This window comes from Trachymyrmex septentrionalis, unplaced genomic scaffold, assembly GCF_001594115.1.
Source record: "Trachymyrmex septentrionalis isolate Tsep2-gDNA-1 unplaced genomic scaffold, Tsep1.0 scaffold127, whole genome shotgun sequence".
NCBI classification, from domain to species: domain Eukaryota; kingdom Metazoa; phylum Arthropoda; class Insecta; order Hymenoptera; family Formicidae; genus Trachymyrmex; species Trachymyrmex septentrionalis.
Window position 1 is genome coordinate 835,778 of NW_017304406.1, and position 16,272 is coordinate 852,049.

At 32.3% G+C, this 16,272-nt stretch overlaps 2 protein-coding genes across 2 annotated transcripts; one reads left to right on the forward strand and one right to left on the reverse strand.

Annotated features, from left to right (window-relative positions):
* The first annotated feature begins 10,409 nt into the window (after positions 1–10,409).
* On the forward strand, positions 10,410–11,805 carry LOC108756411 (RNA polymerase II subunit A C-terminal domain phosphatase SSU72). The gene is made up of 4 exons (XM_018500183.1): positions 10,410–10,492; positions 10,714–10,857; positions 11,067–11,325; positions 11,403–11,805. The coding sequence occupies exons 1-4, from the start codon at positions 10,410–10,412 to the stop codon at positions 11,502–11,504; spliced, it is 588 nt and encodes a 195-aa protein (XP_018355685.1). The 3' UTR covers positions 11,505–11,805.
* Positions 11,806–12,036: 231 nt separating this feature from the next.
* LOC108756402 (large subunit GTPase 1 homolog) lies at positions 12,037–14,877 on the reverse strand. Its single transcript, XM_018500165.1, has 4 exons — positions 14,690–14,877; positions 13,027–14,410; positions 12,552–12,852; positions 12,037–12,331 (listed from the first exon to the last, which is right to left on the reverse strand). Exons 1-4 carry the CDS (start codon positions 14,789–14,791, stop codon positions 12,184–12,186), a joined length of 1,935 nt encoding a protein of 644 aa, XP_018355667.1. The 5' UTR covers positions 14,792–14,877; the 3' UTR covers positions 12,037–12,183.
* Between the last annotated feature and the right edge of the window lie 1,395 nt (positions 14,878–16,272).

Sequence of the window (16,272 nt, forward strand, 5' to 3'; positions counted from 1 at the left end):
TTAATATGTCTTTGACGTCTTTCCTATTATTATGTCGTTCCTATTATCTCAAAGAATTAAGCCAATTTCGCATCGACAATGCTACAGATAGAAATAAATATGTTGAAATGTACAATGAAATGTTTTGTATTCAACTTACGTTCGCGTTAAAGTGCAACTGCTACTAATCGCACAACCAGAAAAAAAAATGCGCAAGCGATGTTTACAAAGAAATATGTGCGTTGGTTTCTCTTTATGCACGCGAATTATGCGTCACGCAGATGAGTCTCGTCTCACACCGCATAAGATGTGCAAAAGTCTATATTTGTCTCTCTTTATTTTTCTCGCGTGATCATGATTGGAAATGTTGGTTAAGAATTGCGCAAAGTGCTAAATACATGTGTTAACAATTAGACCGCGCACTCGGTAGAATTGCAAGGTGAAATAGATTTACGAGTTGTTCCGTAAATCAAGATTCGTTTAAAAGTACGCTTTTTGTTTGCTGCAAACGTTGAATCATATTCTTACATTCCTTACGCTTTTGATAACTTTCGCACGGATAATTGTAAAAAAAAATTTATCTTATAGAGGAAATTTATCGGAATCTGATAAATAGATAAGTTCTGATAAATTGCTTAGAATGGACAAAACATAGAAATGTTGCCTTTGAAAATAAAGATAGAAATGTCACTGGAAACATATATTAGATATTGTCACACATATATATTTCTTTTAAAGCTAGTGATAAAAGAAACAAGCTTAGTAAGTAACTTACACGTTACAACCAATTTTTTATTTGCATCATGATGCGATAGGTTAATCATCTTATATGAATATTTGAATAAAACTAAACATCTGCATGAACATAATACATGTTTAAAACCTTCGTTTGACTTTTAAAATTGCAGAAGAAATTTCTATTGATTTCTCTTAATATCACCGCTTCTAAAGACAGTCTTATATAACAGACTACAAACACAAGACAAATACAAAGAGGAGGCGTTTACATAACGTAAGTTCTCAATGTTGGATTACCTTATTTATTTTGACTTACATTTTTGTCGTAGCTATTGCTACGTTACTTCGTTAAAGCTCATAGTTTCCAAGAAATTGTTGAGCGGCAAACTTTAAGAACGCATTGTGCATTTTACCATGATATTAGTACAAAAGTATTAGTGCAAACTCGTTAAAAATCTTTTGAGATGATGCAAAGTTTCAAAACGGTATACACGGGTGTCGCGACATAATCCGGCTTGACAACGTTAGGTAATTACTGAATGTTTGACGCATAGGTAATGTTCACGTCAGTTTTGCGCGTCAAATTTATCGCGACGCAAGAATGCGTTATCGGGAAACAGGTGCGAGAAGCGAGGATCGCATAGCAATTCTAAGGGCGAGTCTCGCTTTCACGCTGGTGATGAAGAGGAGTTTCTTTTAGAGAAAGCGATGCTGTTCGCATGCATATTTAACGCGTAACTTCCTTACTTAACGTCATTGCCGATAGTAATGGGCGTCGGCATAAGATGCAATATAATTCTGCTATATCTTACATAAATACGCAAGTCCAACTAAAATTTCGATAAACACTTTGTGTTTTTTTTTATTAACGTGTCTGCTTTAAAATCTCTTTTAATAAGCTATTTATTCTCACATTATTATATGGCGTTACAGTGATAAATGCGTTCTATATTGTGTGCTTTCGTTATTATATTATTAATTAATTAGAGTATTATTTTCAATTAATTAGAAACAAGTTTGTTTTTAAGCGCATGTTGCGGCTAATATATTAGAAAAATAGGTAAATTTACTTCCATTTACTAATAAAGTAGGTAGTCAAACATTCGGCAATGAAAATCATATTTACCGAATTTTAAAGAAACAATAGATATGTTTATTATGTTCCGTGTTCCCTGTACGCGCACATGTAACTCTATTTTTCCAAAAATCCATCGACGTTTATCAACACCGCCTTCGAGGGAAACGATATTTTTAAATTCCCACCAACGCGGGAGGGCTCTGTACGTATCTCCTAGAGAGGAGAAAAATACGTAATAATAACTGTCTCCGTGTGTAAAGATCTTGGAGCAATGGCCTATCAAGGTCGCGCTGTGATTGCACGCGTGGACGCACTCCCTCGAGGTGGCGGGAAGGTACCCGAGAGAAGCGCTTAACAGCAACGATTCATCCTCCGTGTCTCGTCAGAAGTGACCTTCGTGACGTAACGGAGCGAAAAACCGCGTGAGTTCTATTACGTGTTCTGCACGCTAGTTCCATTACGCGCCAGTAAATTACACATTTCTGGAAGCGTATCAAGTGCGTTTCAGGTACAAGACAGGTGTGAGTGATCGCGCGACAGCAAAATGAACTAGCGATGATAAACCACCATCATTAGACTGCCACAGAGGACTACATCTCGTCGCGACTATCGCAACAACGATTAAAATTAACTTTTCGCTCGTATCTCATTCTACCAAAAATTTGCACACGCCGGATGGAAAAAGGCGAATTATTTCCAATATATGCTCCATGTATATATGCATGTTTAATTACTACATATTTAAGAAAAAAATACCTAATTATAAAATATAAATGTAAATACATCACATTATTATTTCATATGTAGATTGATATCTCAAAAATGCCGTAAATGGTTCCTTTTTACTTCTAAAATTTATTATAAACTTTTTTTAGAAAAAGATTCTTCTAAAGTTTGAATTAGAAAATTATTTTATTTATTTTAATTCATCATCTTAGTTAAGAAATGGATAATTTGGCTATTTATGTTTTAAGTATTATAAAATGAATATGCAAATCTTGTAGAGAAATTGTGAAACCAGCTATAAGCTCATGATAGTACCAAAGTGTTAAATAAACTCGGTAATTGAAAATAGCTCCATAAAGCTAGCAGGATCGATATGTCATTTCTTGGAAATACAAATTTTTTGGTAGTACAAAATAGTACAAATTCAATCCTATTGATTTCTGACATTATTTTTCTTTTTTTTTTTTCTTTTACTTTGAATTGATTCTGCCAGCTTAATATTAAGCTAGCATCGCCATGATTTTTTGCGAAATGACACACACACAGTACAAAATTTATCATTAATAGTACAAAATGAATAAATATTCCGATAAGTCCGATTTAATTCTCCTGATTTTGTTCTGCTTTATACAGCTGTCTAAAATTAGAGGTTGTAAATGAGGTGCAGTTGGAGTTACAAAAAGAAAAAGGTAGACATGGAGCGCCAGGGCAAAAACCAGGCGCCTACGTTGGACACACGCCAACTTTTCGAGTCCCACAATAGTAATCTTATCGTTCGTTGCTCTCACGGCAGCCGTGGTACGTGCAATGTTAATTCACACGAGAAGCGTTGTGGCTCGTTGAATTTCTAGCGTGGAAAGAATCCATCATCGAGCGGACTGTCGACGCATTTTAGGAAAAAATAACGAAAAACTTTTTTACGTCATGGTACAATGAACGAAACGGTAGCGAAACACGCGACTTTCTAAGAATTATTCGTTCAGAAATTATGAAAATGTTAAATTTACGAAATGTATATTTAGTGCGACAAGTACCTATTTTTGTTGCCAAATACTAGCGACTAATTTTAATTCTGGCACGGCGATATCACGTTGCATAATTCGCATTGCGTTGATCGCATAGCAGACCAATAATAAAATGATTAATAGAAATTAATGGAAATTTTGATTAATGATGAAATCAATACTGAATTATGATACAAATTATAGATAATTTTCAGTTTATTATGGAGTTAACCAAAACTAATATTTAGTCATTGCGGTCAATGTCGACTGAATGATGATAATAACAAGTTAGCGTAAAGAGTAGCAATTAGAAGACAAGCTTGGTATTTTCATTGCATGAAACAAACTGTCACATATCGTAAATGATAAATGATACTCTCCTCTATTTAATAAATTACTTTCGGCTTTCGCTATTTGGGAACAACATTATCAACAACCATTATTATTGTCGCTTTTACTAATATTAGTGGAATAAATTTTGAAGCAGATGCAATTGAGATGCTGCAGGCAACAGACTTAGTCTGGCAACCTTTGAAATTCGCTTTCGAGATGTCTAGCTGCCTCAATGTCGAAGCCAACTCGATGCGAGATACTTGATGCTTGCATACCGATCGAGGACAAGTCGTGACGCGAATCATAAATCGTTTTGATGACCTTTGTATACGTTCACTCGCGCTTTCGCGATGCAGTGTGCCGAGCCCTTTGCTAATATCGAGAATCTCATAGTGAGATTCAGCGTCAGGTGTGTTTTTGAACAAATAATTCGCAAATTAAATGGCGTTATTTTAAAATGTAAAATCCAAAAATTGGGAATTTTTAAGATCTAATTTTTAAATAAATTTTTCTTAAAAAGAATCAATTAAATTAAGCAATAATAAAGACAAATAACAATACAAAATGTTAAATATATATGTTTATTTCAAAGCTTAAAATTTCGCATTTAATGATTAATCCGAACGTTTCAAACTGCACAGAGCCCTTCATCAACGGATATATGTATATATATATATAAATGTGTTACTAAAAAAGAAAATAAATAATCTAGTGTATGTAATATATCTAAAAAAAAAAGAGCAACAGATTCTCTCTTCACTCCTTCGACAAATAGATCAAAATTTTTTTCTTTAATAACATATTTATTGATCTTAACTTATAACCTTTTCCGATTATTCGATGACGACTAAAGCTCTGTGCCGCTCGAAACGTTCGGGTTAATAATTAAATGTAAAATTTTAGGCTTTGAAATAAAAATATATTATTACGTTTAATATTTATTTAGCCTTGTTTTATTTTTATATTATTGTTTAATACTCACGAGCTCGATTTATTAATTTTCTTTTCAATTAAATTAATAAATTGTATAACATCAGATAAAAATTCGATTAAGATAGGATCTTCTCCTATCAGATTTCTGAATCGTGCATTTCCTTAACTTTTGATATGCGGAAATTCTAGTTATCGAGTTAGAAACGACAACTTTCGATTCCGCGACTGAAGAAATTTCATGGAGTTCCGGTATATATGAGAGATCTCTTGCAGTCGCGTCGTATTCTCTCTCCGCAAAAGAGTCGTCGTTTCCGCTCTGCCGGTCGCGATTTCCCGACTTTCACAGAATCGACCGTTGCGATGTAAAATTGGCCAATCTGTGATTAATGTGGTTCAGGTGCGAAGGAAAGGCGATCTTCTTTTTAGCCGCAATTTATTAACTATTATTACGAATCCTATGAGAGATTAGCTAACTCAGTATTAATAATGAAGACGTACAATTTCTTATTGCCTTATGATTTATGAAGTCTTCGTAATATCATAACATCAAAAATGTCTATAATAAATAAGTCAAACCTATTATAAATGAGCTAAAAAGAGATTAAGGGAGCTATTTTTAATTATTTTGTCATTCGTGTTAAAATTTGCGATTGCTTCTCAATTTCACGAAAAATGTCAATTTTTGTAAGGAATACGTGTGTGTGTGTTGATTTTTGAAATGCTATATTTAATGTGATGCACATAAATCATTAAAACCGCAAAATAGATTTCTTTATATAATTTAAAATTATCAAATTTGATTAAAAAATAAACTTATCAATCATATCACAATTATGCCATTACTAATCTCAGTTTATCTCGCTCCACTTGATTTTGATGCTGAATTGACATCGCGTAGTCATTCCTGCTATTGGTTTAGCATTGAAGTAAAGAGCGACACGGAGACAGATAGGCATGATTTAGCAACATGACGCGTAACATTGATATTCGGAACGCGGAACGCACTCAGGAAAAGAGAGATAATTTAATAAGCGTTGCACCGTAAGGCTAACTTTTGATTATTCGTTTATGCATATGATATCTACTGGACGTCAGTTAGATGGTCTCTCATGGTCACGGAGTACTCGTCATTAATATCCATGAGTTAAGTTTAAGCATATCCGGCTGTGCGTTTTCGGCTTCAGGCACGTAGAACATAATTTATGACTATCGTGTGAGACACGAACAATCGATTGCACATTCTATATATTTAGCAATACTCCTGTTATTTATTTTTGAGTCCGCTAACTTCTGCACGAGAAGATACGTTATCATGCAAGAGAAATGTCCGATTAAAAACGAAACCTTATTTAAAAAATCATATCAACGTTACATGATGAAATCATCTAATTAAAACGTGTAAATCACGTAACGAATTATTCCAAATCAGTACGTGATTTTTTTTAATGACGTAATTTAAAAAAATCATATAATATTAGAAATAATTTTATCCATCATGTGATTTTATAGTTGCCAAATTTTAAAGACTTGAATGATAGAAATGACTGATAGAAGAAAAAAGAACATATCGTCATGTGACTTTCCAAATTACGTAATTTTGAAAAATCACGTACTAATTGGGAACAATTCGTTACATGATGTACGTGTTTTAATTACATGATTATCATGTAACTATGAGACGTGATTTTTTTTCAGTAGAGAAGACTCTAAATAAAGAGTTGAAATGAAGAATTAAAATCGAATATCTTTAATTTATATACCTTTGGGTCATTTATGTCTTGTGCATTTTCTTTTCTTTGATTTATGTGCAACAATATTATACACAACAATTGTATATAATAATTTACTATAAACATACGACTTTACAAATATTTTCTAAAAATGTCAAAATATACGTAAAAATTGTAATTTAGTAATTTTTATATACTTGTAAAAGTATAAATATAAAAGATGAAAATTAATCCAGGATCGTGTGTAGTAAGGATTAACATTGTTATTATGCAATTTATAGACTTGGTATAACTTAGTTCTTGCGAATTAGTAAATAATTTTTATAAAAAAATAAAGCGATATTATATTTTTCATTATTTACGCATGTGACATTAAATACCGCAATGCAATTAATAAATTAATAAATTAATAAATTAATAATCTGCGAGACGGCGACGTAAAAATATGTTCAAAGTTTAAATATATTGTAAAAATTCGAAAAGACTATCGTCGATACGCAACATTACAATCACCGGAAAATATTTCCATCTAAGTGGGTTGGTAAAGCAATTACTATGCGAGGTGCAGTGGAGCACATAACACGCGCCATTATGGTCAGTACAAAGAGACGAGCTATGGATCTAAATTGGTTTCGTTCATCGTTGATCTGTTTGTACGTACAAGTTGCGGTGCACGTGCACCCATGGATGATTCGCGGAACGAGAGCATACGGATGCTGCAATATGAGTAGCTAAATGTACTTGACGTCGTTCGCGTTAATTTTACAACATCACCTATTGCTGACAAAATACGTGCGATCCGTTTTTAAATAATTTCACGTCAAATGATGATAAAAAAAAGATTGGAAACTATATCAATTACAATTTTCGTTTTCTCAGATAATGTTATCGCTAAAAAAATTTATAAAGAATATTTAAAAGGAAATTAAAAGGCATTTTGCTTATATTATGTTGATCCTACTTTAAGGAACAAAAGAAACAGAAAATGATTTCGTAACAGCCGATAGAGTAAAAATTAATACTGTATAAGTATATACAACGTATTATTTTTGCAACATTATTTTTAAACAATTCTAACCAATTTGAAATAATAGAGATAGACAAACATACAATTTTGCAATAAAATACTTAGCACAAAGTTTTTGTTAAAGAAAAATTGATTTTAAATAAACTAATAAATATGACTTCCTTATCCATTTTTTTTTTTCAAAGTTTAATTCACCAAAGGCTCTTATTTTTATTCACTAAATATACGTATAATAATTTCAGAAGTTATAAATATATTCGAAGAAAAATAGATTTCAAGTTAATGAAAGAATATTCGGTTATTATAGAAGATTGCGATAGAAACGGGATGATGTGACAGAAACAACAGTATACAATCGTGGTATTATACATGTAATTTTAGCGCTCCGTCGATCGCATCTCCCTTACTCGAAACGCTCGCCGAATCTGTTCGGACTATTCACGTTCTCTTTCGGACGATCGCGACACCGGGCACTAATCTTGCAAGAATCATCGAGCGCGAAATTGAAGTCTCGTCGAAGCCTGGGCCCCGCCTTAATTCAGGCCTCCGAGTTCGAGACACGCAATCTTCATCGAGCGTCCCAAGTCGCGTCGACTGTATCCCGACCAAGTATACGCGGCGCTAGTCATTATTTCGTGGTTTTGTAACAGATCCGCGACCGGCATTATGCAATTTAATGACGAGCCTTTTTAATTCTCCCCGACTCGAGAGCGCGCGAATTTCGCGTGCAATTTATAGAAAGACCCTAGAGCCGATTCAGTATCTTAATTCTCGCGAATCGCTCGTAAAAAATTAATCTAATTTATCATAATTTGGCACAATAAACAATTGTGCAAAATAACAATCTGTTTGTTCCTCATCATCTAAACTACGTCTTATGAACGTTATTAATTAATATAGATATATTTTTATTCCATTTCCATGTCGATATATATTTAATTGCTTTTCGTCAAACTTCGAAAATTAAAAAGAATGGTATATGAAAAATAAAGCACATAAATATATAACACACACACACACACATAAACGAATGCATGGCTGAAGGATATATATAATAACGATAATGCATAACTTCGGCAAACAAACGCGTCAACTTTACTCACCGGGATGGAGGCTCTGGACGGTTTCCGATCGTTTCTTAGTGAAAAGTATGATGAACGAGCACGTTTATACACACGAAGCACTTTTCGAAGAATCTCGTTCACGCGATAAAACGAGTCACTTTTCAAAGAACTTCCGCCTGCATGCGCCAAAACGAAGCATACCTTCAAAATTACACTCGCTTCAACTGCTTGAAGTTTGCACCAGTTTGAATTGCCAAGCCATGGTGCCAAATGTCGACTCGGTGGACCACGCCGACCACAATATATAATATTTGTTTAATTATATATGTATATACAAAAAAAACATATATACAAAGGAATTTACTGCATTTACACGGCATACTTAATCGGATTTAATAACATCCGTAGTTATTAAATTCAATCATAGCAGCTTCCCTCGGAAGAATAGAACGATTGCGATTGACTAGTTTCAAATTTAAAAGTGTCATGTAAATATAGTCGATCATTGACTGATTACTATATATCTGATAAGACTTAATATATTATATATATAAAATATAATTATCTTATAAAAAATTTTTCACTTGGAAAATAATAAATATAATTGTATATATAGAATATAAAAATTTTCTTATCACTGACGAGATAACTATACAAGGTGTCTGTCAAGTAAGGTCGGAGCCGCATTAGGAGTGTAGAATGTCAAGGGGAACAAAAAAGTCTTATACCATTTTGTAATTTTTACAATAAAAATTTAACAAGATATTAATTACTAAAAATAGCCGAATATTGGTCTTCTATACTTTTTTTCTTAACTACTATCAATTTTACAAAAAAAGATATGAGATAAAAATTGTTTATTTTCTTCTCATAGAACTCTAAGAATTTTTTCAGAATTTTTTATCTACTTTTTAGTACTGCATTTTCTTATTTTTATTATCATGAGAAAATATGGTATTAAAAAATTCTGAAAAAATTCTCAGAGCTTTATGAGAAGAAAATAAACAATTTTTGTCTCTTACAGTTTTTCTGTAAAATTGATATATAGTATTTGAGAAAAAAATTATTAAAGATCAATATTCGGCCATTTTTAGTAATTAATATCTTGTTAACTATTGCGAAAATTGCAAAATGGTATAAAACTTTTTTTCCCTTAACTCATTCTACGCCTCCAATGCAGCTCCGACCTTACTTAACAGACACCCTGTATATTAATGACCGGCATTCTTATGAAAGTTTGCCTATTGAGAGATTTAAGTGACTGAGAGTAAAAAATTGATAATTATTAATTTTATGATTTATTAGTTTCGTAAATTTTAATGTTTTACTGTCCGAATTTGATTATTTTCTTTATTCTCAGCGTATTTCCATTATTGTAAACAATTTTTTTTAACTATCGTATTACGTTTATCTTTTTAGATGTCGCTAAAGAACATCTCCGTCATTTTTATCGACGGAGCAAAAAATCCGAGAGACGGAGACTGGAGAACAGATCGTCGTGGATCGTGATAGCGTTCGGGATTTTCCCGTAATTGCTCCTAAATAATCCGTTAGGATAATTTCATCTCGTCGTGGGGAATGATTAACGTTCGCTCGGGCTGCATTACGCCTCCATTACGCTTCGATTAAATTCAGATAAAAAGAAATAAATTACACTCGCATCAAAAATTTATACGTCGCGTATCACATGCATCCTTTGTAACCTTTCAAATATAACCTTCAAACGCGAATTTATCTTTGGTTAGGCGATTTCACGACTATCACGGCCCTTTCACCGTTGATAGAACGCGCGGAAAAATGCCAGCACCAAATTCCATCAGCGTAGCAGTAATATGTTCCAGTAACATGAACAGGAGCATGGAGGCACATGCTTTTCTGAGGTAATCGGTCAATCAATGATTAACCTCGTGCAAACCGATTAATCCATTGACGATTTTCATCCTCGGTGATTTGTGACTTTCTTCTTAGAATGCAATTTTTGCTACTTATTCTCAAATTGCTATTCTAAATCCCCCAAAATATTTAATAATTGAAATATTTAATAATTGAAAGGTTGTTGCATAGAGTATGCATCTCATTTGAAAATATGATTATGTTTCAGCAAAAAGGGATTTAATGTGAAATCATTTGGAACTGGAGACAAGGTCAAATTACCTGGTACTGCACCAGATCGCCCTAATATCTATGACTTTGGAACTTCATACGAGGAGATCTACAATGATTTATTGATGAAAGACAAGCAATAGTATCCTTATATAAATAAGCCTTTCGATACTTTTCTGACATATGTAATATTAAAAATATAAATCTGTTTTGTTTGTTACTTTTATAGTTTTGCTATTAAGCTACTAATTTTAATTTATCTAAATATATATAGATAAAAAGAATTTTTTTTATCTATATATACAATGCTATATCTTTTCTATATTAATTATCCCTTAATAATTAGTACAGTTATACACAGAATGGTTTACTACATATGCTGGATCGGAACCGTCGAATAAAACCTAGACCGGAACGATTTCAATTGTCCAAGGATAAATTTGATATTCTAATTTCATGCGAGGAACGTGTATACGATCAAGTAATCGAATGCATGGAATCTAGAACTAAAGAAGATAATCAACCTGTGCATTTGATTAATATTGACATTCAGGATAATCACGAAGAGGCCACAGTTGGCTCGTTTCTTATATGCGAGCTAGTAACAGTGGTATTATATATATTTTTTAATTTTAGTTATATTTGGAAATATTTCAATTTTATAATATGCAAATGTTCATGTTTTAGTTGGCAAATAGCGAAGACTTAGACAATGACATAGATGAACTACTCCATGAATTTGAGGCCAAATTTGCAAGAACAATATTGCACACTGTGTTATTTTACTGAAAAATTCGACACAAGAATTATCAGGAATCTGGTGTTCATTGAATTTGAAATTTATTTATAACCGAAATTAAAATTAATTATATATAATTTAGTGCGCGTATATATGTATATTCAGCCATCAGGTGGACTATAAATTTTAACTCAAACGGAAAAATCCGTTTGTATTTCCTATGTAACGGTTATTCCCATGGAATCTAATTAACATGGTAGACTGTTGAAGTTCATAACGTATTCTAATTGATTTACATCACATCAGGATTAAACAAAGTCTGTAGAATGGTATCAATCTTTAAGCATGAAAAAGGAATAAAGAATAAATGCAGAGAGTATAAAATATAAAACATAATATTTAGGCATATACATACATGTTCATGTATCGTGTACGATTACATCAGTATAAATCCACAACATACGTGTATATAATATACACATGTAATTTATATATTTATATATTCAATGTACAAAAGAATATATGTATGTTCGAGATATATAAATATATATATTATATGTACATATTTCACAAGATATATATACATATGTATATATATATTCGAATGTTGCAGAATTATATACACACATTATATATACATAGTCATACAGCTATATTACATGGCTGTTACTGATAAAACCAATAGATTGAGAAAATACAAAACGATGATATTTTTCACATGTTTTGTACTCAGTGTTGATCAAGATGAGCATACAACCTTCGAGCCTTTTCACGTTTATTTTTATTAACATGTTTATTTATAATTTTCCATGGTTTTTTTATTCTATTTGAATGGCCGTCGATCGATTCTGTTAAACTATTCGTTGATTCCGCGTGCCTGGAAATGAATTGTACCAGTCAAATGAATTTTGTATATGAAGTAAATACGAAACATTCTGATAATAGTCTAAATACTTATAATGTACATATATTTAAATTATGTATGACGAAGTGTCATTCGATTAGAATTCGAACACATTTTAATAGATTATATGATTATATTGTCACACTATTATATAAGAGTGACTACTTAAATAAAGCCAACATTTTGACATTACATTGTAGAGTGTTGTAGCACAGGTTCACGAATCTTCTTAATGTGTGCATCCTGGAAAAATTTCCGATCTATATCGTTGACCGTTACTCGACATCCTTCATTTACGCGAATCGTTCGAGGTGGTACGTGTTTATTTGTGGATATATTACGACGTCGCGGAGGAAACGTGTGAAAGCGCTCTTGGTCAAACGTTGGCGGTGCAACGCAGTATAGCAATTTACCATTAACGAAATCTTTCAAAACGTATCTGGCTGAACGTGGATTATCTGGTTGACCGTTCTGCGTCATAAAACCTCTATTATCTGCAAACATATACAATATCAATTTATAGAAATATACATTATAATTATTACAAATAAATGTGTGAACATAAATCATAATTTATATATACAACATGTAATATTATAAATATAAAATTGGAGCAGTTTTAATTTTAATATTTTTTAATATATTTCAATTTTAAACTGATTACATACAAGCGTGCGCATTTAAAAGCTCCTCTGCAGTTGGGGCACGATTCAAGTCTTCTCCCTCGGATGGTATAGGTAACATAAAACCGTAAAGATCCTCTAGAATGTACCTAGGTATTAATGTAGCCAGTAATGTAATTGCTGGTACATGATCTCGCATCTGATCAATCGGCAGTATGCCATTTAAGATCATCTCCGCTTTTGTACAAAGAAAGCTTGGCATCACCAAACCTGGGCAATCACATAATAATAAATCCTTATCTAAATACAAAGTTTGAAAATGCTTAGTTTTGCCCGGCGTGGCAGACACCGAAACTTTTTTATCCATGAGCAAAGCATTGATAGTAGAACTTTTTCCAACGTTCGGATATCCTACCAAACCAATCGTTGTCACTCCATCTGTGTAGGTTTTATTACCAGTGAAAATTATTTTAAATAATTCTACGAGATCATTCCTATTTAATAATTTCGATGAATTAACTATTTCTCTTGTTTTGTCTTCCTCTGTCGTAGAGATTTTTAAGTCCTCTATTGCACAATGAGCTTCCATTTGTTTGTCATTATCAATTTCTATATTAGGTACAATAGATGTATCATTGTCAACGATACTATTTTCCGCGCTTTCATACTCTGATTCCGAAGCAAATTCAGAGTTCCACTCGTCAGTACTACTTTCATCCTTTTTATTCAAACAATCATCATTTTTATCTATCGATTTTGCCTCATCTTCATCTTCTTCTTTTATTGACTGTTTTTCTGCAGCTAACGTGGCAGAAAAAAAGGCCACTCGTATATTTAAGTCTGTAAAATATTTTGCCCATGCCTCTCTTTGCTCGTCTGTTAAAAAGTCTGCTTTATTAAGAAGAATCATATTTAATTTGTCAGAATTTATTTCTTTAACATAACGTTCTAAATCTTCACAGCGAAAGAGCAATGGATTGCGTGCATCTACAATTTGTACAATCACGTCGCTGCGTTCTACTACTCTCCACAATTGTCGCCAAAATTCTAAATTCCTCTCGTAAGGTGTCAATATCAATCCTTCCACTTCTTGCAACTTGGCTAAATTGCGTCTCCATTCTAAGAATGCCTCTTTCTCAAGAGTATGCAATTCCTGAGTACTTAGGGAAGTGTTCCACTTGGGCCTTCTAGGAATCTTAACAAGACCCTTGTTTCTTTCTTGTATTTCCAATATTTTCTCCTTTTCATTCTTTGAAAGCAAGCCACTACTATTGGGATTCACAAATTTAATATTTAATTTCTCTGCAGTAAATTCGGTTCCTGCAAGTTCAGCAGTCGACAGAAACTCTTGAAACGAGTTCTCCTCTGTAACTGATTGTAAATTGAGTCGACCCCAATCATAACCGTCATTGAGCTCTGTAGTGTGAAGCTATATAAAAGGCGAGAAAAAATATTCTAAATAATAGTTTACCAATAATTTATTAACAAATATATCATCGATAAATGAAATACTTAAGATAAACTTAGCAACTGATAAAATTTCTGATAAAGATCATGAATATGTTATTTATGATAAACATGACAGAACACTTTTTTAAATTGTATTATTTATGAAACATCTGTGGAATTAATCCCAACTCGCCTACTTATCAAAAGGACACTTATTAAAAGGACATTTAAAAGAAAAAGTTACAATTTATTGTTTTACCATAGACTCATTGTTGTTCCTCTTAATTTTCATAGATCCAAATCTATCTCTGATTAAAGATTTTCCTAAATTTCCACCTTTTCCTTTGCCTTTTTTGCCCATCGTTTTTTCGTTAGATAATATTTATCCGTTGCAAAAACAGTACGTGACTCTGCAATGTCTGCAACTTGAAGGTTAAGTTTTGCGAGCTAACCCCGTCTCACACGAAGGATTGTAGTTCTACCACTACATAAAAAAGAATCAAGCCTCTCTCAACGATCGAGTTATTATTAAAAGAATGCAATTTATTGATAATTAATAAATAACGCAAATTATGTACGTTTCTTGAAATAAATCGACGGATATCATCATGTTACAATTCAAAATGTCCCTATATAATGAGGAACAATTCAGAGATCGAAATAGATCGAATTCGTGTTCCGATAAAATTGAGATACAGAGAAAATGTACTTTAATATTTTTATGTGCAACAAAAACACGAATTTACAATATGAAATATTAAACTCATTGAATCATTATCATTATCAGTTTCGATCTCTAGCATGTAATCCTGTTTCCGTTCAAAATTTCATCATGATTCAATATTCGCTGTATTACATTTGCATATTATACAAGATCAAGAGAAAATCGATATAAATTCAATCAGGATAATTGTGACATTAGAATATTAGTGTTTTCAATAATAATCTAATAATTGCTTACATAAATAAGTAGTTGTAAAAAATTATGGCTATATATATTTAACAGATATGTATAAAGATATGTACTAAGAGAAATATTACAAGCTTCAAATTAGTAGTGTGAAATAAGTCACAATTTATAATCTTTAAATGGACAACTTTATAATTAAAGTTATAAGTAACTTCTTTACAACTCTCTGTTGTATCAAGTTTAATAATATATACTATTTGAAAACTTATATCGTTTTTCAATTTTTTAAAAATTCTTTTTTCTTTATGTCACGGTTATCCCAGTTGAGCTCGCTCGCTTATCGTATAACACATGCGAAAATAGGGCAGAAACGAAAGATGCTTTATGTTATTCCGTTTTATTAATAGTTGATAGACTGTTCCGGCAATCTCATGTCCTTCGGGCGATAAACAGACACAAAAGTCAGTCATACATTCATGTTCATTCTCCTCCAGGATTATGCATCACCCAACACGATTAATGCTTGCCGACACATATGGAATAAGAATTTCCTTGCAAGGCAGCTTGTGAACAGTTCCTATCGGATTAGTATTCATGTCGCCAATCCCTAATACATTATATTACAATTTCACGTTTCTCCATTCTTGAAAAAAAAAACCTGTTCATATTATAGCATACTGCATCACATAAATCAACTCGATTCAGAGTAAATCCAAATCTGAATCAACGATTCATTCTCGTTTCTCTCTCTCTCTCTCTCTCTCTCTCTTCTTTAAAGAAAGTTTAATTAATCACCTTCTGTACATAATCGACTCGCGCAAATCTTGCACACAGAGTATTCGATCGTTAGCTCATTAGGCGAATCGTAAAAAAAAGGAGAAATATATATATAGTATATATTATATATGTATATATACACACATATATCTATA

Excerpts from the sequence above, each read along its gene's own strand:
- LOC108756411 (XM_018500183.1), top strand. The coding sequence starts at position 10,410 with ATGCCAGCACCAAATTCCATCAGCGTAGCAGTAATATGTTCCAGTAAC. Across the intron at positions 10,493-10,713 it reads GAGGCACATGCTTTTCTGAG|CAAAAAGGGATTTAATGTGA; the intron begins GTAATCGGTCAA and ends ATTATGTTTCAG. Across the intron at positions 10,858-11,066 it reads TTGATGAAAGACAAGCAATA|TTATACACAGAATGGTTTAC; the intron begins GTATCCTTATAT and ends TAATTAGTACAG.
- LOC108756402 (XM_018500165.1), bottom strand. The coding sequence starts at position 14,791 with ATGGGCAAAAAAGGCAAAGGAAAAGGTGGAAATTTAGGAAAATCTTTA. Across the intron at positions 12,853-13,026 it reads GCTTTTAAATGCGCACGCTT|ATAATAGAGGTTTTATGACG; the intron begins GTATGTAATCAG and ends ATATGTTTGCAG. Across the intron at positions 12,332-12,551 it reads GTGCTACAACACTCTACAAT|GCACGCGGAATCAACGAATA; the intron begins GTAATGTCAAAA and ends ATTCATTTCCAG.